The sequence below is a fragment of the Pseudorasbora parva genome, chromosome 8, assembly GCF_024679245.1.
Source record: "Pseudorasbora parva isolate DD20220531a chromosome 8, ASM2467924v1, whole genome shotgun sequence".
Lineage (NCBI taxonomy): Eukaryota > Metazoa > Chordata > Actinopteri > Cypriniformes > Gobionidae > Pseudorasbora > Pseudorasbora parva.
In genome coordinates, this window is record NC_090179.1 from 7,251,237 (window position 1) to 7,275,061 (window position 23,825).

Consider the following 23,825-nt stretch of genomic DNA (forward strand, 5'->3'; position numbering starts at 1 on the left):
CTTAAGGGGGTCGCACACCGGACGCGGAGCTCGGCGGCGCTCGGCGGCGCTCGGCAGCGCGCCACGTCTTTAAAATTCGAACACATTGTTTTCAATGAGTGTACGCAGTGGTGGCGTACCACCGGTGGCGGCATTCGGCGCCTGTCCGCGGCGACTCAGGAAGTTGTTCTAAATCCTGCCGCGCCACAGAGCGCCATTTCAAGGCTTTATATTAAAAGTATATTATCGTTAAGGTATACTGATTTCAACCTTTGCTACAAGACACATTTGTTTTACATTCTGAGTTCAACAGCTTGAATAAAGTCTAAACATATTTTGGGGAAATGTATAATAAACGTAGCCTTTTAAAATGTGCGCGTCCGGTGTGCGATACCTGAGACGCTGCGTGGCGCGCCGCCGAGCTCCGCGTCCGGTGTGCGACCCCCTTTAGTGTACAGTGTACTTACTGCGTCCATCTGACCAAAATAAGTGTAAAAGAAATTAAACCAGCACTCAAACACACTGCCAATGGCCAGACAAACAGAGCAGTGCTGAAAGTGCAGCAGTTCACACTCTTCAGGTGAGTTTAATTGAGGGCATAAAACATCTGCATAATTACACAGATGAGGCCACTTATAAAGAGCTAAACAGATTTACAGACGTATCATGTGTGGATAATGCAAACAAAGGCTGATCAACAGCACTATTTAGCTCTTGACCTCCACAGACATCCTTCTTTCTGTGAGAGCAGTTATTTCCCATCACATATAATGGCGACTGAGCAAGCGTCATGAATAATTGAACTCAGGCAGACAGTGCTAAGTGACTGCATAAAGTAACGTCTGAGTTCAAGAAACTGCACGTGTCTGTTTGGGACTCCATGTTCAGTTGCAGTGAGAGTACAGAGAGTATGAATGTAAAAGCCACAATATGTAATTCTAAGCCGCTAGAGGTCACTTATTCAAAACAAAGGCGTAGCTTGATGATTGATTTTGCGGAGCTTTTATTCTGCCGCAGACGAGCGCTTCTGCTTCTTCCACTCATGTGTATGTGAGGTTTAATGTTTAATGGGGTTTTAAATGTGTTTTATCATATTAGATACATTTGAGTGTGTTATATTATAATGCTACTCTGTGCGTTCACTCTGTGGCTGCTATCAGACACTTGTTCACACAGAATTGAGCAAGATCCATATTAGACATCGTAAAACATGGTACTTTGTCCGGTAAATCAATAACACTAGGGATGCACCAAATATTCAGCCACCGAAAATTCCCGACTGAAAATGGCCTAAAAGTGCCTTTTCGGTTTCCGACCAAAAGACTTTTATCGCCGAAAACAATACGACTGAAATGTTGTGCTGACGCAAACAGAAAGCGCGACCTGCCCGTGCCTGTCACATGTCTGCGGTGTGGATGTATGTGGTTCATCTCACCTCTAATGACGCGTTACGCGTTATATACAAGTAATGGGCTGTAACTTGAAAAGAATGCTCTGTTTATGTTTCGATGAATACACGTACTGACCCCTCAGTGATACACTACAACAGCGATAATAAAGGAAAAACGTGGGCAAAACAGTCTCTCTTTGTGAACATTGTTTAATGCATGCGAGTGCTGCCATATGACCAACTATGACCAGTCAGACGACGCATATCGTGAATTAGGTCTTAAAGGGGCAGTACCCTTCACTGCTGTCTGTTTAATGTCAAACAAAAAGACATCACTCAATGCTCATGATTGAATAGCTTTTGTAAGTTTAATAAGAATTAATCTTTTATTTAAACAGTTAAATATGCAGTTATTTTACATTTGATTACTTTATTAAATTTCTGTACCTTTCTGCAGGCCAGTAGGCCTGTACATTATTATTTAATATACACGAGTGAGGTCAAGTTAAACATTTTAGTTTGAATTTTATTTTATACTGTGGGTTGTTGCAATGTGCTAAATAAATATTTGCTTAATTTGTAATTTATTTATTATTTGGCACTTTAATATTAATTTATGTAATTGCAATGCCTTGATTTAATCCAAAGTCTAGATCACGAAACTGAGCCAATTATGTAATGTAATGTGCTGTTGTTCACCTCACGTCTCATGTACTAGTCTGGAGCAAGTAGTTTTAATTTATGATCAGTCACATTGGCCGTTTTTTTCTTGTTCCTGAGTGCTCACTCTTCCCGGGATCAGTGTGCCAGCCGAGCAACTGCCATTGACATAAACTGGGATGCTAAGGGAATAACTCTTTCCCAGTATTTTAGAACTTGTATATGACAGGTGCTTGGTGTGGGAGATATAAGAGGGCTTGTGATGTCAGGTGAGCCAAAAAATTGCTTCAGAGGAAGAACAAGTTATTACATTTTGATGAAAGATTACAGGAAGAAACTTTTTTTAATCTCATTCTTCATTGTCTACCTCCTGTCTGTGACTCTGTTTCTGTCTCTGGAGCGGGAGCGAGTTCGTCTCCGGGAGGGTTTGCTGCGGTTTGTCACTCGGCTTCCAGAGGAGCTGGAGGAGGAAGAGCGCTGTCTCTGTCTCCTCTTCCTCCGGCTTCGACTGTTGTCCTCACTGTCTGAAGAGTGACGGCCCATGCCTGCTTCAGTCACTGTGATAAATGAGGACGTGGTGTAAAAATAATAGGATACAAAAATGTGTTAGATATCAGAAATGTTTTTTTTTTTTTTTCACTTCTACATGCTGTTAAATGTGATTCAGTAGCTCAAGAAAATCATTATGTATGTGTGTAATAAGGATGCAATTTACATTTACTCATACATTCTCAATTTCTATTATTTGGTGTCTACACAGTAACATGAACTGAAAAAAGCGGCAAAACATAAAGCATATGATTATTTATTTGCATAGACTGTCGGTATGTAATACTACGGCGAGAAATGTGTTAAACCAGAAAGTAAAACCCAAACATAACCTTAAAACTAACGTTACGAGAAACTAGCGTTAGAAACGCATCCTGACAGGTAAGTAATTAGCATTTAAGGTAGGCTACCTCTACCCATGCGAATATGAATATTGCGTACATTTACATGTATGTGAAACGTTACATGCTAAAATATTTCAATACCGAATGTGTTAGATTTCGTTCATATACGAAAGCGCTTTCTACAGGCGTTTTCTCTAATACACGTTACGTAACAAACGCAGTCATCTAATATATGTTGACCTGTATATATAAAACGAATAAAGCTTATATCTACATTCATACTCTTACCTAGTTAACGATACACACTCCTATTGTGTCATAACAGCAACTCACAGAGCAGCGCCATGAGCCGATGACCAGACTGAAGTAACCGGTTTGGAGAACATCGATGCGCGCGCTGCCGACAGGCATTACCAATCAAACATGATCGCCAGTCGCTTTCATCTTCTTGTCAGGGTAGCGCAAGATAAGCGTAAAATGCAACATTATTTCTCAGTTATAAGATAGCCTACACGATCACAATACCTATTTTGATTCTTCAACCCTGAATTGTGTGTTTGTTGAGAAATTGCAGGCTGAGTGAAATCTGTTCAAAAAAAAAAAAAAAGAAGAAGAAGAAGAAGAAGGAAAAAAGACCGTACATTTTGTGACCAGGTTAATCTTTGATATTTTTGGTCGGAATGTATTATGAGCAATTATGTCTTTTCTGTCGCATTTGATAAATACAAAATGGGCTACAACTGAGACATAGAGAAATAGAGGCTGGGGGGGGGGGTAGTTTTTCTCAAGTGGTAAAACTCTTCTTCCTTCACAAAATGCTTTTTTTTTTTCAAAAAGTCAAACTGAATCGTTTTTAAATAGCCTAGTTCAGTCCCTTTTGAAGAAACAAACACTCATACCTAAATAAAGATGCAAAGATCATCACAATATTGTTGGCTATTTGTTTAATAAAACTCAAGCCAACTACAGATTAAATTGCCTCAAAACTGCACCCTTTGAAATCAATCTACACAAACTCCCACTAATATATGGCGTTACTTAACATTTAGGCTAATTTTGCCTAATGAAAAAAAATCCTAATAAGATTATTATTATTATTATTATTATTATTATTATTATTATTATTATTATTATTATTATTGTTATTATTATTATTATTATTATTATTATTATTATTATTATTATTATTATTATTATTATTATTATTATTAGTGTATGAGGGTGAAATACGTAGCTTGGTCAACTAAAACAGAAAGAATAATATCTTTTTCCTGCGTTTCAAATTTTGAATGCGTGGATGCTTGAAGAATAGAGTTACATAGGCTAAATATGAAGCATAAGATGAAGATAAATATTTAATTGTGAATTATAAGGTGAGGTGAGTGGTGTGTTCTGTGATTTACCAATAAAAAGCGTGTAGTTTTCTGTATTTCCCCCCGCTTTATTTAATCTAGCCTCCTTTTTTAATTCGCTCTTTGTCCCCAAATAGACACTTATTAACTTACACGGCTACAACCACATTATGCAAATGCAATAATTTTTTACACATTATGTGCAATTAAATTGCAATAGAAGAATGTTTTGCAAGTCATCATTAGAAACAGTTGTCCTTTGAGAGCTGAAATATTAATTGCAAGTATTTTTATAGTGAATATTCCTTTCATCCGGTGAGTCAATTTGAATAAAATAAAATCAACAAACGTAAAAACAGCACGTTTCAAGCTATTCAGCTAGTGCTTGCATTTGTTCAGCCGGATACTCTAGGCTATATGTAATAAAGCTGCTATCTGTGCCTGTGTAATTGTTTAAATCGGTCATTTAGATTATCTTCGATTCAAGGTGTTCGTTCTTCGTATCACTAAAAATACATTAATTATGGAAGACAACTTTCGCTCTCTAATATCATTACATGAATTATCAAGTGAATAAAACAGACTGTTTGAGAAGGTTAAATAATTATCCTGCAGCTGTTGTCTGTGAAAAGGAAAATGTGATGTCGAATTGTGGGCCAAAAATGCATTTCTGTGTCACTTCCATGATCGCAAAGTGCGCATTTGTCTTTGCTCTTCTCGCTCCTCTGGCACGGTCTCATTTCCCAGCTCAGATCAAAGAGTTGCCGAATAAGATGTCCAGTAGTTTTTGGCCTCACCCCAGCAGAGCTTTCGACCATCATCATCATCACGCCTGGTGTTTCCAAACTCTAACCAGTCTAGCTTAATGACATTAATTTGCTCCTCTTGTCAATCTTAGCCAATAGCAGGCATGGAAGGGTGATGTGGATCTGAAGGACAGATAAGGCCCCCCCCCCACCCCACCCCAGCCCACCCCGCCTCTATGGGAAGGGGGCTCGCGGTGAGGGAAGGTAACGCGCGCGGATCAAGGGGCAGAGACGCTTCGCTAAGTATAAATAGTGTGACTTCAATAGTGAATCGGCAGCAAGTCTGTACACTCCGCAACAAGAGGAATGGTCAAAGATCTCATCACATCATCTCGCATTTAGGCCGATAGAAAGAGAGCACTGTTGATGTCTTATATATGGTAGACTGCTGAGGATCTAAAGGGAAGATTGTGTTTTTTCTTCTTCTTGGGCGCAGTGATGGAAGAACTTACCGCGTTTGTCTCCAAATCTTTTGATCAGAAAGTCAAGGAAAAGAAGGAAGTGATCACGTACCGGGAGGTGCTGGAGACCGGATCGGTGAGAAATAGGGAGACCCTGTCGGCGGAACCGGTTCGCGAGGAGGTGAACAGCATTACGCGGAGCACCGTGCGTTCCTCGCCGGCCAGGGAAGCGGACATGCTCGCGTCAGAGAGAAGCAGAGACTCGAGCAGTCCCAAACTTACAGACGGTGAGTGCTTTTCTAACATTTCTCTTGCGTGGCATTCGTTAAAACGATGTGATTCTTTTTCACAGGCCTATATTTTAAGTCTTATAACTTCTTCGCTTGCGCCAGCCCTATATATTTTTTAAAGTTACATACATTTCGCGCAAACCGCACGCAATGTGATAATCACATCCTCATTTGACAGGCTGTCATAATCTGACAGGAGCAGCCTAAAAAGAAAACAAAAGTTCTCAACAAAAGTGAGAAAGCTGTATTTTATTGCATAGGCCTATATTTGAATCTCGTAAATATTGTTTGTACCTAATATTTTGTAGCTAGAGGCTTGAAAGAATTACAGATTATTCATTCGATAACTACCTAGACTGAGCCAAGATAAATGTAGGCTTCTGTAAGATATAGAAAACGAAATGAGTGTAGAAAACAAAGAAAGAATGTGCCCGTGAATTATAAATCAACACGCATTTCATTTTGGCTATATGAGACACACTGAAGGCCTAGAGCTAATTCGTTCATTTCTACAGACACAATATTATTAGTATTAATAATAATAATAATAATAATAATAATAATAATAATAATAATAATAATAATAATAATGTGAATTGATCATTTCGATAAGACGTAATTTTTCCCTCTAGGCTATATATAGTAAATAGTAGCTAAACACATGTTGTTGTGGATTTTGGTTGAATGTTATTTTGACAGCAACTCATTTTTCACTTAGCTACGTTAATTGTTGATTTAATTTCGTAACATTGACCCGTTTTGCCAGGTTGCTAATTTAACGTGCAATTTGATAATATTCCTGTCATAAGCATCCGGCACAGAGAGCGAATCTCCATGCATATGTATAGCGCGTAAATAATTAAAGAGCTCTGTGTAGGACAAAACATCCGTGACCGACATCAGTGCACGGGCGCGTTTACTGCCCTCACTTCACATCACTGGACCGAGCGTTCATTTGTGCCTTCTGCTCCGTTTTCAGGCAACACAGATATGAAAGAACGCAAAGAGGATTGTAAGCCGCTGGAGGATGAGACACAGACTAAAATCAAGCAGAGAAGGAGTCGGACTAACTTTACCCTTGAGCAGCTGAATGAGCTGGAGAGACTGTTCGACGAGACGCACTATCCGGACGCCTTCATGAGAGAGGAGCTGAGCCAGAGACTCGGGCTGTCGGAGGCCAGGGTGCAGGTCAGACTCTTCATCTGCTGTTTATGTCCTGTGTCCTGTGTGCGGAGTGTGTGGAAATCATTTCGGTTAGTGCTCATGTTAAACGGAACAGGCGAAATGCTATTGCATAGCCTGTTAAGTGCAAAATAATGATCTGTCAGTCTATATATATATATATATATATATATTGACTGACAGATCACGTAATATAGCACAGGCCTATATAATTTATATAATTTATTAATTTGTTTTGCACCTATGCCCTTAGCCTATATTCATTACACAGGAATCAAAATGCAATGACAACGTTAATACTGCACTGTGATTTAGATTTTTTTTTAAAACGATTTAAGCATGTAGAGATAAAAATGTAGGCTATTTGAAATAAGAGCTAGGCCTATAAATAGCCTAGTCGTTTTTAAAATGTTACATGGACACTTCTTGTGGCGATATTGTATTTCATGTTTACATATATAACCTATCTCAAATTAAATTAGATATCAGCTTATATGTGTCAAATGGTGGGATGGAATTGTTGGAAATAAAAGTGATATTAATCCGCTTAAATAAACGAACAATGCAAAACAATGAGCAGAAATGATTCCCTGATTTGTGCGCATTGGCCCTGCAGGCAACATCTGTAGTGTGCTTTTTAGGATGGGGAAGACCATCTGCACAGAAACATAATAAGGCTCAATATATGTGTAACAAGAGACGAGCGACTGAGCCGAATAATGACATTCAACATAGACATTGGCTCTGCTGTGATTGATCAGGAGGAAAGAAAAAAAAAACAATATCTTATTTCATTCTCTTTTATCTATTCATTCCTTGGGCGGGGATATAAAATTCACTCTTTGAATACATTGGTCCTTTTAAAAATGGGCTCAAAAGACCTCCCTGGAAAAAGTTAAACCATCGTCGCTCTTTGGGATCTTACCAAAAAGGCATTGTCCCAAGCAAGGCCTGCGGATTTACATAAATTATCTATCATTTTTACCCAAATAAAGATCTGATGCTCTTTTCATATTCAGCATTCACAGACAAGGCCACACCACTGGCTCAAAGGCTGCACTGCCATTTTAACGGATGAAGTTCTAATGTCCCGGCCAGATTATTATGTATAATCGTGTTTCACTTTCACTTACAGCAGAAATATCACGCAAACGCCGTGTCGTTTGCTCTGTTGTTATAGATTAACCAAAATTAATCAACAGTGCAATGGAACTGTGCGCGATTCAAAACAGATGCCATAGTCTCAGATGCGCATGACAAATATGGCAATAACAGCAAAAAATCCGACACAAACTTTCGTTCGGATATAGGCAATTAATGTCCCAATTTGAGCCCACCCCAGTAGTCAGGCATACCGTCCCATGCTGGGTATTCGCTATCAGAGGATCAGTTCGCTTCTTCTGGGACTCTTCTAATCCCTGGATAGATCAAACCATCGGAGAAACACGATATATTATGGCACTATTTCAGATGCATTACACTACATCGGTTTCTTTCCGTTTGTTTAACATTTGAACAAATCTGTTTGTTGTGTGGTTAGCTGGCCGCGCCGCTCGTCACAAAGATATAATAATTAAAATGTGCGGTTACGCATTATGAATATTTTAGAGGTCCTCGGGGATACAGAGTTTTCCTGAGACTGTTGTCGTTTTGGGAGGATTTACACGTGCCCTCACCAACAGCTGTCAATCAATGTCTTCTGCTTTCAGGTTTGGTTTCAGAACCGACGGGCCAAATGCAGAAAGCAGGAAAACCAGTTACATAAAGGTGCGCGGAATTCATACACGACACACAAATACACGAGCAACTGCTATTAGCCGGTTTATTTTGGATTATGAGTTGTTTTGTTGAATTTTTTACACTTTATTTTAAGGTGTCATTGTTACAGTGTAATTATATAGCCTATAAAGTACTGTGTAATATTAATTAATAACATTTACTTAGCCTGCTATAGGGTTAGGGAAGGATTGCGGTTTGTTTGCATGTAATTACGCATAATTTACTGTTATTATATGGTAAGTACATGTAACATATAAAACAAGGACTCTGTAAAATAAAGTGTTAGCAAATTTTGTTGCCTACTTTTATTTGACATGTTTTGATAGTCTACTTTTATTCTATATAAAATCAATTTTATAGAAGGCTATACTTTTACTGTGATTTAGGCCACGTAATGTGTTTACTGTGAAATATAAAATCTAGTTATTCGCCGTCTCTCGTTTGTGAGGCCTAAAACGGCGTGTATCTATAACTCCATGCCACTGTTTTTCAGGGGTTCTCATCGGAGCGGCGAGTCAGTTTGAAGCGTGTCGTGTCGCTCCATATGTCAACGTGGGAGCTCTGCGCATGCCATTCCAGCAGGCAAGTTACCCCGAGCAGCCCAAAACACACACTCACACACACACACACACACACACACACACACACACACACACACACACACACACACACACACACACACACACACACACACACACACACACACACACACACACACACAGCCGTCCTGCAGATTCTGTGCAATTCCTATGGCGCACAGCACACTCAAAGCTCTCTTTGTTATTGCTCTGTTGTCAGCATAAGAGAGACGAATCAAGAGAGACGAATCATGATTCAAATACATGAAGCAAACAGACACATTCGCAAATCTCATCTTTATGGACTAGCAGACCTGTATTTGGTCTGCTAGTCCATAAAGATGAGATTTGCGAATGTGTCTGTTTGCTTCATGTATTTGAATCATGACCAGGGGAGCATATAGTTAGCAACACAACACAACAGGGTACAGGTGTCCGAATGCATTTTTTTATTTAATTTTAATTTTAAATGATAATAAATACATTCAATTGATCCAGTGCCCAGTAACAGCTCTGCATGTAGTCTCTCTCAAGTTAATGTGTTTCTCCCCCTCTCTTCCCACCCGTGCGTCCATAGGATAGTCATTGCAACGTGCCGCCCTTCTCCTTTCAGGTGCAGGCGCAGCTGCAGCTGGACAGCGCCGTGGCCCACGCGCACCATCACCTGCACTCGCACCTGGCGGCGCACGCGCCATACATGATGTTTCCCGCCCCGCCGTTCGGGCTGCCGCTGGCGACGCTCGCGGCGGAATCCGCGTCTGCAGCTTCGGTGGTGGCGGCGGCGGCGGCCGCGAAAACCACCAACAAAAACTCCAGCATCGCCGACCTGAGACTGAAGGCGAAAAAACACGCCGCGGCGCTGGGACTGTGACGCCATATGCAGACCATCGCGCGCAACGGTGGCCTGTTGAAGTGAACAACAGAAAAACACATTATTTATGTTTTCCTATGAAGGACACGCGAGGGACAAACCAAGGAGAGGCTATTTATGAGAACACAAACTGTGAAGTGGACAACTTTACGCGGATCTTTTCACGGATGAAGGGATGCGCGCAGCGACACGATATTGAACTATACTACAAAAAAGTCGAACTTTTAGAGAACTTTTGCAGAAGACAAGAAGCTGAGTCTGAATATAATGATATAAAGCAGCTGGGACGACTGTTCGGCTGTTTGTGTGACAACGCCAACGTTTCTGCTTTAATACTACGTTATTAGTAAATAATGAAAATAAAGAGGCTGGCCTCGTTTTATTTGAAACAAAGTTTCGCTGTGGATATTTGTGAAATATTACAGAAATCACTTTTGTTGCCAAACATGAAAACTCCAGTGTGGAACATGCGTTTCTGTCCTCACGGATGACACGATTTCAGTTCAAGTTTATGCTCTTTGGTTTCTGAAACAAAATAAATGAGCATTCAATGAAACGACGATCATTTCTTTACTTATTAATAATTACTGAGTGTATTGTGAATATAATGAAATATCAGGTAATTATTCAATGGAAGGTTTCCGTCTAATTTGAATTGCATTGATGCCCAATTGCAGGAACACACATCAGGCTTTTATTCTCGGTGTATAAATCAAATTCAGGTGCTACATTAATATTGATATGGTACGGGCACATGTAAAATACCTGTTAATACCAACAAAAATGATTTTGGTTGTTTTATGCTTCATCAAAGCATTGTGGGAGCACTCTTTCTTTTCGTTCTTGTTTCTTCATCTCTTTCTCAGTGTGTACAACCATGTGAATCTCTAAATGTATTGTTCATGTTTTATAAGAGTTATAAAAACATCGACTGCGGGCACTCATTTTTTTAATGATATCTCTGATTTTATCATGACTGTGAAACATGAGCTCACCTAAACACCGTGTTTTCGATTCAAAAAATAAATGTCAAAAACTGTAGCATCTGTGTCATCGTATATACGCAGCCTATTCGTTTGAGTTCGTTTGAAAGCAGACTTTTGCACTTTATTCTTTTAGATTTGATCTGACGCTGCGGTGCCTCTGAAATTATAAATGGCAAATAATTAAAAAAAATCGACCCGTTTCTGTTTTGTTTGGATGATTCTGTTGTGCATGTTAAGCCATATGATTATTTTAAAATGTTGTCAAAAATCAATTAGCCTATATATGATTATGTAAATACACATTTTACATTTTTTTTGGGGAATTTTTTTTGTCTAAAATCCCATATCCTACGGTGGAAAAGTCAAAATAACACAGGACATCAAAATGATTTAAAGGAATACGCATTTTAATATACAATATTTGGTAACACTTTATTTGACAGTGTCCTTGTGTTACATATAATGCATCTAACCCTAAACCAAACCCTAACCCAATAGTAGCCTAAGTGCATGCAAGCTAATATTAGTAATTGCACTGTAACAACGACACCTTAAAATAAAACGTAACTAAATATGTTTTTAGTTAATTTTGTTTGTTTCCAAAGCCAAAGTAGTGGCTAAAAATAAATAAATAATAATAATAATAATAATTTTGACGTGTGTAAAACGGATTGACCTGCATCCCCTCAGTCTTCTCAACCCGCCCATAGAGATCTAAAGCGCTTCTCTTGAGAGTTTGAGAAATACCAAATGCCATCTCTTATCACGAATAACCTGTCTGGTCAGGTTACTGTCTGGATACAAAGTACCCTACAATGTTTTGGCCTATTAATTAATACATGCTTTAGCGAACGCGTGGTATAAAGAGGGCTTGTGTATCCAGCTCGGGGGTTGGACTCGGACTCGGACTCGGACGCCAGCGCTATTGAATTATTGATCCCTGTTACTGCCGAGTTCAGACAAACCTGTGAATGCGGATCGATGTACAGAGGGCGAAAGGTGGGTAGCCTCTAAAAATTAGCGCTTCGCTCCAAAGCGAATACGTTTACCAGCGTTTTTGGACATTGAGCATTGGGTATCATTTTTCTTCCCTTTTCTTCTACAAACGCACAGCAGTTTGCTTAGTAGCCTAGGCTATAAGCGAGAGTCACCGTGGTAAACTGTAGGCTATGACCTTGAACTTGAACTAGAAAAAATGAAGTGAATTAAATTAGAGACCTAGACCACAAAAAGCACTATAGCAAATTGCACAGTAAATATGACAATAACAACCGAAATTCTGAAATTACAATATGTTATTAAATTAAGATATGCGAGCTGCTTTGAAAGTTGATTTCCATCAAGGGCATGTAAAATGCGCGAAGTGACAAATAGGACGACAACCCTGAACTTCAGATCCTCCAGAGAGATGGTGAACAACTGATCTGTGAATCTATATTACAGCTTCAAATCCAGGGCTGCGTTTTTGTTTTTGTTTTTAAATAAAACGCGATGTTTGGAATTGTGGGAAATTAATGCAGACTGGTCGTTTTCTCCCATAACACGATAAATGACTTTATAATTAAACAAAAAATAAAATAATATAAGTACGTTTCCTTGCTTTGTAGGATCCCACAATGGGGGAAACCCCATTAGGCACTACACGAAGCATTGGTTTAGGCAGGCATAGGAACAGTTTAACGTGGCTTCAGCTCAATTGTTAGACACACATAATAATATCTATTTGGATATGTTGTTTCTGCCAGTGCGTGGAGATTTGGCTCTATTTAATTTGGTTGTTTTATTAACAATAGCCTAATGGTTTAGGGTAATAGTGTTCAGTTTGGTTGGGGATCCGCTACAGTTGTAAAGTCTCTTCCAACCAGTGCACAAGCTTTTAAAATCAACCCATTTGCTGATACATTTGGAGAACAATATGATGCTATCAAATTTTGATTATCAAGTCATCCACAGTAAGAGCTACCAACTATGGTTTAAAATATGCAAGATTATTATTATTATTATTATTATTATTATTATTATTATTATTATTTGCTATTGTAGTCTTGAAAACCAGACATTAGCATTCAGCATAGAAAATATGACAATGGTGACAATAAAGAATTAATTTTCATATTAAGATAAACCCAGAACATTACAAAACGAACCACAAAAACTGAAGCAACAAACCAACAAGCTGTACAAAACACAACAGCATCATTTATTCATGCTGCAAAGTGCCTGTGGAAGACACACTATTACGGTAAATCTGTTAAGACATTACTGTAATTTAGTCACAGCTAGTCATTATCCACTGCAACATCAAAAAAATCACATGATCAATAAGTCATTACAACATGTTTTTGCATTACTTCAACTCATCAAAATAAGTCATGTGAGTTAAAAACATAAAAAAAAACTCAAGTCAGTTTAATGTCATTCAAGTTACTTACACAGCCAATTTGATTGTACTTAAAAATGTAAGGCAGTTTTCTTTACAGTGTAATTTTTTACAGTAGTGTTTTTTACAGTAACTTATACCATTGCAGCAAATTGGTGTAATTTACAATATTTTACAGTGTGTCTTAGCAATATTTTAGGATTTCAAAAATTCCTCGACCCAATGATATAATGTCATACAACGACCTGAACTTGATTTACATTTGTTCGATTTACATTTCACGCTCTTTCTTTTATTCTCTATCTCTCAGTGTTAAGTCTTATCAATCTACAAGTACTCAAGGAGACAACAGGACGGGAACACTGAAGTACTCTTTAGATTAATGATGGAGGGAGCAATCTTTTTTTCCCCCACACTCTCTTCAGTCAACAGGCTTCACACCAGCACTGAGCCACACTGGCTCCATGTCTTTCTGTGCTGGCTCCACATTCCTCCCTCTTGCTCGATCCTTCATCTCTTTCCTTGCCTCTCTCTGTTCTGCAATGATCTTTAAGATGCTAAAGTGTGACTCACCGGAGTAGGAGGTTCACACGACTGTATCCTAGCACTTTGTGGCCTAGAAATGATACTGAGAGCCATTTGAACCCCTGTAAACTTCCAGCAGTTAACCCTGCATTGACGATAAGACAAGCAAAGCAGCATTTTGAGGGTCAGGCTCATCCCTTGAGCTGTCTATGGTGTATATCTGAGCTTCATGACCTGCTGCTAAATTTACCACTGTACAGACAGTTAATGCTGAACAGTCATCTCCGAACAGGCTTTAGGCTTTTATCATACAGCTGAGCAGAGCAACAGTGCTTCAACCCATTACCGAGCCACCGTATCTACACTTAGGTTGCGTTATTGCGAAATCCGAAGCATGCAAGTTCACCGTCTCCACCGAAGATGACATATTAAATATGTCTCTGAGCCCGTAAGAGAGACAGAGAGAGGTAGTGTGTTTGAGAAAATGTCAATGAATGTTGAATCAAACTCCGAAGCAGTCATGAAAGGAGGTGAAGAGAGCGAGAAAACACAAAGATAAGGTAGCTCTCTAAAGGTTTGCCTTTGTTATATATTAAGTGCTGCGAAAAAGAAATGTGTGCACATCATCAGACAAAAGACAAGCAACATCAGGGGAGAGCAAGAAGATGAAAGAGAGACTTCAAAGGTGTGAAATGGAGTGAAAGTGAGACAGAAACCTGCCTAAAACTTGCTCAAATAGACCAATTAAAGCGGCCCATCGCTCAGATTTACCCTATGAGCAGAGTGAGTCGGTATGAAGCCCTTCTTAACCAAAGACCCATTTGTGTGTGTGTGTGTGTGTGTGTGTATATGTGTGTTTTTGTGACATATGAGGACACAAATGTGTATAATGACATGGGTATGACACAAGAATAAGGTGAAATATGAGGACATTGGCCATATCCTCACTTTTCAAAAGGGGTTTAAATCATACAGGATGAGTTTTTTTGAGAAAGTAAAAATGCAGAATGTTTCCTGTGATGGGTAGGTTTAGGGTCAGTGTGTGTGTGTGTGTGTGTGTGTGTGTGTGTGTGTGTGTGTGTGTGTGTGTGTGTGTGTGTGTGTGTGTGTGATGGGTAGGTTTAGGGGCAGGGGCAGTGTAGGGGATAGAAAATATAGTTTGTACAGTATAAAAACCATTACGCCAATTGGAGAGTCCCCATAAAGATAGTGAACCAGACGCGCGTGTGTGTGTGTGTGTGTTTGTGTGTGTGTAGGCTATAATTTCAAATGGGATGCAGATGAATACAATGGGACTGACCAAATACAGTTCTGGGAAAAATGGCAACACTTGCAGCAATTTAATACAATTTCTGTTAGGAAGAAGGCTTCACAATACCAAATGAAGTCAAACAAAGTGAGGAATTGTTGTTCAGCATCCTGTTTAGGTAGTGCAGACGGACCAGCAAATCTTTTATGGACTATGAGCATTTATTTATTTTCCATGTAATTCCTGTTGCAGCTGGCAACAACACAACTCAATAACAACAATTAACGGGCCCTGAAAGGAGGACACAACTCTTATGAGGCATTTCATCCTCGCAAAGTGAAAATCACGTGAGACGTAAAAGCGCACTGTGATAGTAACACTGTAAGTTTATTCTTTCCAGTTGAAGATGTAAATGAACCATACATAATTTTCTATTTTGTTTATTTGACTTGAATATATTTTCATCAAGAAGAATATTCTTTGGAACAATGTGCTATGACAATAACCATACACTCACGTCATGTGATATTTATACTAAGGGTCTTGAATTACACAAATCTCAGTATGAACTCTACCGCTTTGTTGAAGTCAGTATTGTATACAGAAATTAACAGAGAGTGTCTCAAAACAGCTGGCTAAGTATGGCAATTCATAAAACCGGATCCCCTTTTACTCCAGGAAAACCCAATGCTTCACTTCCAAATTCAGCTTTAACACGAGGCTTGACCTAAAGCCTAACCTATAAACCCATCTGTGCCATTTCTGTGATTGCCAGAGAAATCACACCCCAAAGAAAAACACTTTTCTCTCTCTCTCTCTCTAAACGTTCAAGTAGAGTTTAAGAGCAAAACTTTACAGTTGGCATCAAACGGGAACGGGGAAGTGTTCAGACACACAAGTGTAGTGCGAGGTATGCAGTATTGTATTCGAGTTTAGATTATTTATCAATTGAATCTTATCAGCAATGTTAACCTAGTCATCTTGCTCAGAATAAATTCCTGATTGACTTCAGGTTACGCAGAACCCTAAACGGACACACTCTAATGGTTTTATAAACCTGAGCAGACAAGAATATAAATATAAAAATAGCTCAGGTCAAGAACGTGTGCTTGTGGTTTGTGGATAATGCAGATGAATAGATTGTTACTCAATATAAAATTATGTCACAGTCTTTAAAGAGACAGACTAAGTAGACATGATGTTCCAGGGAAACATCACAGGGGCTGTCAGGGGCAAGCAGGCTTTGATGGAACAGGATTTAACACGGCTCCTACAGAGCTATTGGATTACCTATTTGGCCCAGTGATCTGGCAACATTTAATTAAATAGCCATGCATTAGCGTCCATGTGTGTAAGGCTGGTGTGGCGCGTGTGTGTGTGTGTGTGTGTGTGTGTGTGTGTGTGTGTGTGTGTGTGTGTGTGTGATGGAAATGTATCTGGTTCTGAATACAAAACTGAATTTTACAAGCAAGCCTACAGATACCGTCTATATCACCTGTAATCACTTATTATTATTATCTCTCTCTCTCTCTCTCTCTCTCTCTCTCTCTCTCTCTCTCTCTCTCTCTCTCTCTCTCTCTCTCTCATTAAAACATTTAAACTTTTAGGTTCACTTTCAGACACTTTAAACAATTTAGCACCGTGCTCACAGTGCTGTCAATCATCACACTATTTGAGACAGCAGTCAAAACTGTGCTTACGTGAAGAAAGTGAGCAGGTCTCTGCAGAGCCACATTATTTAAGAAGACATGCCGATCTTACATCGGTTTTTGCCTTTGCACTCAGTGAAGTCAGAAGGGGTCACGTCTGATCCTGGATCAGCCCCATGAAAACCCAACACCAAAACACCGTGTGACAGAGGAATGTGGCGATAAAACACGGAGAGATAGAAGGAGAGGAACCCTGGGAGTCGCACTGTCGTGGGATGAGTACAAGAGCGAGGTGGCGCAGACACAAGAGGAGTCCTTTGTCATTTTGGAGAGGGCCTTAAAAACGCTACATCTTATCTTAATGAGTACAGGGGGATCTTTTAACAGGTCACACTCCAGAATGTTTGACAGACAGTGTCCTCCTTCGTGCCATTTAGCCAAAGAGCTGCTATCAGATGTACATGGCTTTACAACTCTCACGTTTTAAAGTCCGGATTAAATAAAAATGGACATAGCACACACATTACTAGTGTTGTGGTGAACAATTAAGCAGTGCAAGTTAATCTTGGGCAGACGGTTTTTTACCACTCCCATCCAGAGGCCTGTTGCATGAAGCTAGTCTCACTCAGAGTTTCAGAGTATAGGCTTAGAGTTGACAAATCCATATAAATACAACCTGGTTTAGATAAGGGGCTGTACCATGATGGTAGTTTAACAAACTCAGGGTGAAAGTTGGATTACTACAACTATTTGAGTTTATTTATTTGGTATTTCTGCTTTCCTAATTGTAATGGATTATTGTACACTCTTTCAACTTGAACGCATACAAATTCAGATTCAAAATTCACTTTCACCCAGTATAATTTCCCTTTAAGGACACCCGTGTCAGACGTTTTTATTAAGTTGATAAAACGTAATAATTTAAGTTGAGAGAACTTAACATGCTTAGGTGTTTCCAATTGAAGTAATTTTCTAAGTTGATCCAACTGTTCACTTTTTACAGTGTAGTGAAATGCCAACATGCACCGAGATTCATTTCTATCTTCTGCAGAATATTACATCATTGAAAAATATAAAGAGTTTAAACAAATTTACACAGCAATAAGAAAATAGCTGTCTATAAAAGAGGAAAACTTGACGAAAATCTCAAGTAAAAGTTAATTAGTTTAGTTTAGTTGATATACACTGTAAAAAATATTTTTGGTTTAACTTAAAAAAGTAACTAGCCTAATTCTCTTAACATTTTGAGTTTCTTGAAATTAAAAATTTGAGTTGATACAATGAAGGAAATTGGTTTAATAAATAAAATCTGCGTCATCACAAATAAAACACACAGTCATTGTTATAATAGTATCAATATCAATATTAATATTATATATATATATATATATATATATATATATATATATATATATATATATATATATATATATATAATACTAACACAGTTAAAATTACCCACAATGTAAAAAATGATTTAGAAAAAAAGTTACCTGGTTGCCTTAAAATTGAGTTAATTGAATTGAGTTAATACAATGAACATTTTTTGAGATTCGACAGTCTTTATTAAAAGATTATTAAAATATTTCGTAAGCATATTGAGTAATTGTGTGTGTTTTATTTGAGATGACGCAGTGAAACATGCCAAATAGTGCTATTTTCATGATTTATCAATTTTTTTGATGTGGTTCAGATACAATAATATTTTGAGTTTCTATTTATTAAACAAATTTCCTTCATTGCATCAACTCACATTTTTAATTTTAATAAACTCAAAATGTTAAGGCAACCAGGTTACTTACTTTTTTAAGTTAAACCAACAAAAACCAACAATTCTTTTTTTTTACAATGCAGTACACTTACACAATCTTTTAATAATAATTGAATAAAGGTTGTCGATTATCAAAAATGTTCATTGTATTAACTTTTTTATTTGAATGAACGCAAAATTTTAAGGCAACAAGGTAACTTATTTTTTAAATATTTTTTTTTTTTACTGTGTAGAGAGAATTGAACATTTAAGCTCACATGTAGTAATTTTTATAGCTTTATTTATGGATTTAAAAGCTTTTTTGTAGAACCTTTATATCAATTTGAACTATATGCCTATTAATGATTGACTAACTAAAATTATACATGTGTAATTGGTTAAGAGTATAATAATGATGTCTAAATCATTCAAAGTATTATTATTATTATTATTATTATTATTATTATTATTATTATTATTATTATTATTATTATTATTATTATATATAAGCATTGTTAAAAGCTTATTTAAAGCTTTAGTCTTTAAAAACGATTTGCTATGTAGTGACCTTTAATTTGGAGCAGAAACAGGGGGAATGGCTTTATTGCATCAGAGATGTGTCACTTTACTCACAGCGGATTGGTCTAATTTCAGTTTGAGATCTCTTATCCAGAACATAACCTGCCCTGGAGCAGGTTAGCCGTGGAGCGTAAGATACTATGGAGAGGAACTCTGCTAAAAGCCAAACACTTTAATGTTACCTAAAACCCAGGATTGGCACAAACTAAACATATCTGGCTAGCCAGCTAAACCGGCTTCATGGTATAGGGCCCCAGGATCAGCGTGCTCAAAATTCTCGCTATAAACATTTTCTGTCAACTTTGAATCTGAACTGAGAGTGTGGCGTTTGCAGCAAACAGCCAATCACATGGAGAGCGTCAGTTTGAGTGACTTCCCATGAGAGATCCATTGCAATTCACTTCTCTTCTGAGATCTTTATGAAAAATATAATGTTTGAAATGCATTTAGAAGGCATGAATAAACACTGCTGATGCAATGAGAGTTTTAAAATGTAGCTGCAAGAAAAAAATCGGACTATATTAATGCATGTGTATCGACTGAATTTAAATAAGAGCTAAAAAGAAAACAAACTAATGCCAAACTTATCTGAAACCGGCTTCATGCAGCATGCCACAGGACGGGCCCTAAAATCAAGCCCTGCCCTCTATTCAATGCTTCGGTTCACTTGGAAAAACATAAAATTCAGTAAATTCAGCCTCAACTTCTGCTTCACATTTTAGTGTATATTTATTGGTTACACTTTATTTCGATGGTCCACTTTAGACATGCTACTAACTAACTTTGCAACTACATTTCAACTAACTCTCAATAGTAGACTGTAGTAGACTTTTAGGTATTAAGAGTTTGGTAGGATAAGTTGACTTGTAGTTGCAAAGTTCCTTATAGTTAGTAGAAATAAAGTTTTGTCACATTCACATGGGACCAGTGATGTAGACTACCAAAGGACAGAGTGACTATCCCATCAAGACTGACTATCCTGTCATGGACTTTGAGGCACGAGGACTCGAATGAGCTGTCTCGACTACAAAGCTGTTTGTGATGCTATTCAACAGTTGTGTTTCCACAGAAATCCCTCGTATTTTATAATAATGGATTAAATGTTGGTGTATAGCATGCATTTTGTACAGCGGCTCTACTTCCTGAGATTCAAACGTTAATGACATATAAATAAATAAAAATGAACATTGTACTTAAATGTGGTTGGACAAGGAAAACAGGAAGACTGAAAAAACAGAGAGAAAGAGTGAGTGTGTGTGAGGGAGAGCGCGAGCGATTGACAGCGCACAATGGTAGGAGAGTGGTTCCCGCTGTAAAAGTTTATCCCTCTGGCACCATTATATAAGCATACATATGGGACAGCCGCAATGGAAGACGACACTTTAAATGACATTATTATAAAATGCAATACTCCTGGAATGATCCCTTATTGAATTAGGTCCCATGATCCAAGATGAATTTCCCGGTTCTCTAATCCATCAAGGGGGGAATATTAAAAGATAGGACTCAACTGGCATTAGAATCGCTCTCAGTCTTTACTTTCATTATTTTGAATTAGGGTGCTGCTGGGGGAGAGCCTCTTAATGAGAATTACAATGATTCAGTGGCCTCGACCTGCCTTCTGACAAGTGAAATATTAACTCCTCAGTCATAGCTGTCTGAATTAAAATACTTGGGAGCTGCGGACGTGCTAAATTAAATTGGCCTTTTATGTTCCTTACACGGCTGACCCCCTGTGGGGCTGGAGAAGCAAGGACAGTGGCGGCGCGTGAGTAAAGGTGTATGAAAGAGAGAATAAGGGAGACCGTGCTGCTGCCGTGGATCAGAGAGTAGCAGCTCAACTTCTTTACCTGCTCAGCAGGTGTGCTTTCTGCGCCTCGACTCGAACCTAGCGCTAGTTCTCCCTGTCGGCTTCCGTCAAACAGCTCAGGGATGGGACGAGGTGGACACCTATGGTGGACACAAAGCTGGTTTCAGTTGTTATCCTGGGGTGCGTTTCTCACACAACGACCTAACTCACTCATAGTAAGATGCATTGTTGAAGAAATTAACTAGCTAGTCCCAAAACCATATTGTTGCAAATCTGTCGTCCAACCACGTTGGTTAAAAATGTCACACAGGTGGTGGAGTAACAACTGCTTTAATTAACTATTTTGAGATGCTAGATGTTTTGCTATAAATTATGGACATGGCACCTGCACTGTAAAAAAAATGTTTTGTTGTTGGTTTAACTTAAAAAAGTAAGTAACCTGGTTGCCTTAAAATTTTGTGTTTATTGAACTTAAAAATTTGAGTTGATACATAGAAACTCAAAAAAATTTGGTATCTGAACCACATAAAAATGTGATAAATCATGAAAATAGCACAATTTGGCATGTTTCACTGCGTCATCTCAAATAACACACACACACACACACACACACACAATTACCCAATATGCTTACAAAATATTTTAATAATCTTTTAATAAAGGTCGAATCTCAAAAAATGTTCATTGTATTAACTCAAAATTTTAATTTCAATGAACTCAAAATTTTAAGGCAACCAGGTAACTTTTTTTCTAAATAATTTTTTACAGTGTGAGGACTAATTCATATTTTTCCCAGTTATTTTTGCTTTATTTTCAGATTCAATCATAAGCTCGTTCTTACGTACTAGAGCACGTCCGCACATGTGCACTCTTCAAAAAAGATGATTTAAATCTCTTGACAAATTTAAGACATAAATTACATGTGTATGTATTCGAGATAAAAGATACACTGTAAAAAAATGGTGGTGGTTTTTGTTGGTTTAACTTAAAAAAGTAAGTAACCTGGTTGCCTTAAAATTTTGAGTTTATAGAAATTAAAAATTTGAGTTGATACGATGAAGGAAATTAGTTTAATAAATAGAAACTCAAAATATTATTGTATCTGAACCACATAAAAAATGTGATAAATCATGAAAATAGCACAATTTGGCATGTTTCACTGCGTCATCAGAAATAAAACACACATAATTACCCAATATGCTTACAAAATCTTTTAATAATATTTTAATAAAGGCTGTCGAATCTCAAAAAATGTTCATTGTATTAACTCAAAATTTTAATTTCAATGAACTCAAATTTTTAAGGCAACCAGGTAACTTTTTTTCTAAATAATTTTTTACAGGTTATAGATTAAACTAAATTTCAGCTTGCTTACTTTGCTCAAGATAAGTTTTTCTTAAGTCCACATGTCATGCAAACAAGAAACTCTAGCCACAGGTCATGAGCTGTCGTTCGGAAGTTTGCGATGCTGTTTGCGAACGTTCGTTGGAGCGATGGTTTCAAAAAACAAGACTTGTTGAACTATGTTGATAACGACGGAACTTGCGACCACAGTAGGCTAACGATGCTTTTGGGAAACGCTGTTTCCCTGTTTTTTCGGACTTAAGAAGCTGGATTGGTTTTTAGCGGTGTTCCTCGCCATATTAACACGGCTAACCTGCTCTGGAGCCGGTTTTATTCTGGGTTAGAGATCGCAAACCCAAACTGGACCAATCAGCTGCAAGTAAAGACGCAGTAAAGCCACACACCCTGTATCTCTTGTTCCAAATTTGCAGTTCATAGTGAAAAAAAACATAAAATTGCTAATCCTTTGGCGGTAATTTTTTTATTATATGTATATTATACTAATTATAATTCCTTTTCATTAATATAATATATTCATATAATTATTATATTAATTTACAAGTAGACAAATATTCATTTAAATATAATACATGCGTTCATTATTGTTTTAAACGTGTATTCATTTGAGCCCTTTGTGAACCTATTAGGCATATTTCTTGGATTCACATCATGCATGGATATAGTCAGATATTCTTTCAGCTGCCTTCTCAGTCTTTCGTTTATTTCTGCTTTGTAAACGCATTTAATTTCATGATCATTTTCGAAACGATCTCTCAATCATCAGAAGAGAAATGAATCAAACAGACGCTGTGATTGGCTGTTTGCTGCACGTGTCACACTTTCAGGTGCAGAGTTAATTACTAACTCTGGATTAAACCTGAGTTGACAGGGAAAGTTTATACCGAGCTTTGAGAAACGGTTTAACTTGATCTAAACCAGGTTGGATTTATCAGGATTTGTCTACTCTGAAGCTCAGAGTTTGTTCAGCTAGCTTCATGCAACAGGCCATCTTCTAGCTTTTATTGAGCTGCGAATCGAGGCCAAATATGCTGATAAGGAGCTGATCTAGCACAAGCTATCAAAGGGTGAGGGGTAACCGTAGCCATGGCCAATGACCGATTGCATTTAACTGCTCCGTTTGTTGACACATCTTGCATTATGCATTTTGACCGCTGCATGCTTTGGTGAATTTGTAAGGTTGCCGAGCGCCGGTCGTTTGACCTGTTGCACGGCCTCGTGTTTTTAACAAACACTCTTCGTTGTCAAAACATGAAAGAGTCAGTTAGACCGCATCCAATCTTGTAATCAGGCTTTAATAAACAGAGCTCCGAAAATTTACATCCATCTCTGAAAAACTTTTCAACTTGGCAGC

The 23,825-nt window shown here is 38.0% G+C and overlaps 2 protein-coding genes across 5 annotated transcripts in view; one reads left to right on the forward strand and one right to left on the reverse strand.

Annotated features, from left to right (window-relative positions):
• Window positions 1–21,245, reverse strand: part of rsrc1 (arginine/serine-rich coiled-coil 1) — a 242,138-nt gene extending 220,893 nt beyond the window's left edge. The window contains exons 1-2 of one of the 3 annotated variants that reach the window (XM_067450024.1): window positions 21,150–21,245; window positions 2,397–2,586 (exon numbers count right to left, since the gene is read on the reverse strand). In XM_067450024.1, the coding sequence (XP_067306125.1) occupies window positions 2,397–2,572 (176 nt within the window). In that variant the 5' untranslated portion in view covers window positions 2,573–2,586; window positions 21,150–21,245. Of the gene's footprint in view, window positions 1–2,396; window positions 2,587–3,210; window positions 3,360–6,847; window positions 6,995–21,149 lie in introns of those variants that run through there. The other 2 variants (XM_067450023.1, XM_067450022.1) reach the window with 2 other exon arrangements.
• On the forward strand, window positions 5,290–11,222 carry shox2 (shox homeobox 2). Of its 2 annotated transcripts, none has more exons than XM_067450025.1 (5): window positions 5,290–5,768; window positions 6,751–6,959; window positions 8,663–8,720; window positions 9,226–9,314; window positions 9,888–11,222. In XM_067450025.1, the coding sequence occupies exons 1-5, from the start codon at window positions 5,519–5,521 to the stop codon at window positions 10,179–10,181; spliced, it is 900 nt and encodes a 299-aa protein (XP_067306126.1). In that variant the 5' UTR covers window positions 5,290–5,518; the 3' UTR covers window positions 10,182–11,222. The 2 variants fall into 2 exon arrangements, with proteins under 2 accessions (XP_067306126.1, XP_067306127.1); XM_067450026.1 differs by having other exon boundaries at window positions 9,924–11,222.
• Window positions 21,246–23,825: the final 2,580 nt, after the last annotated feature.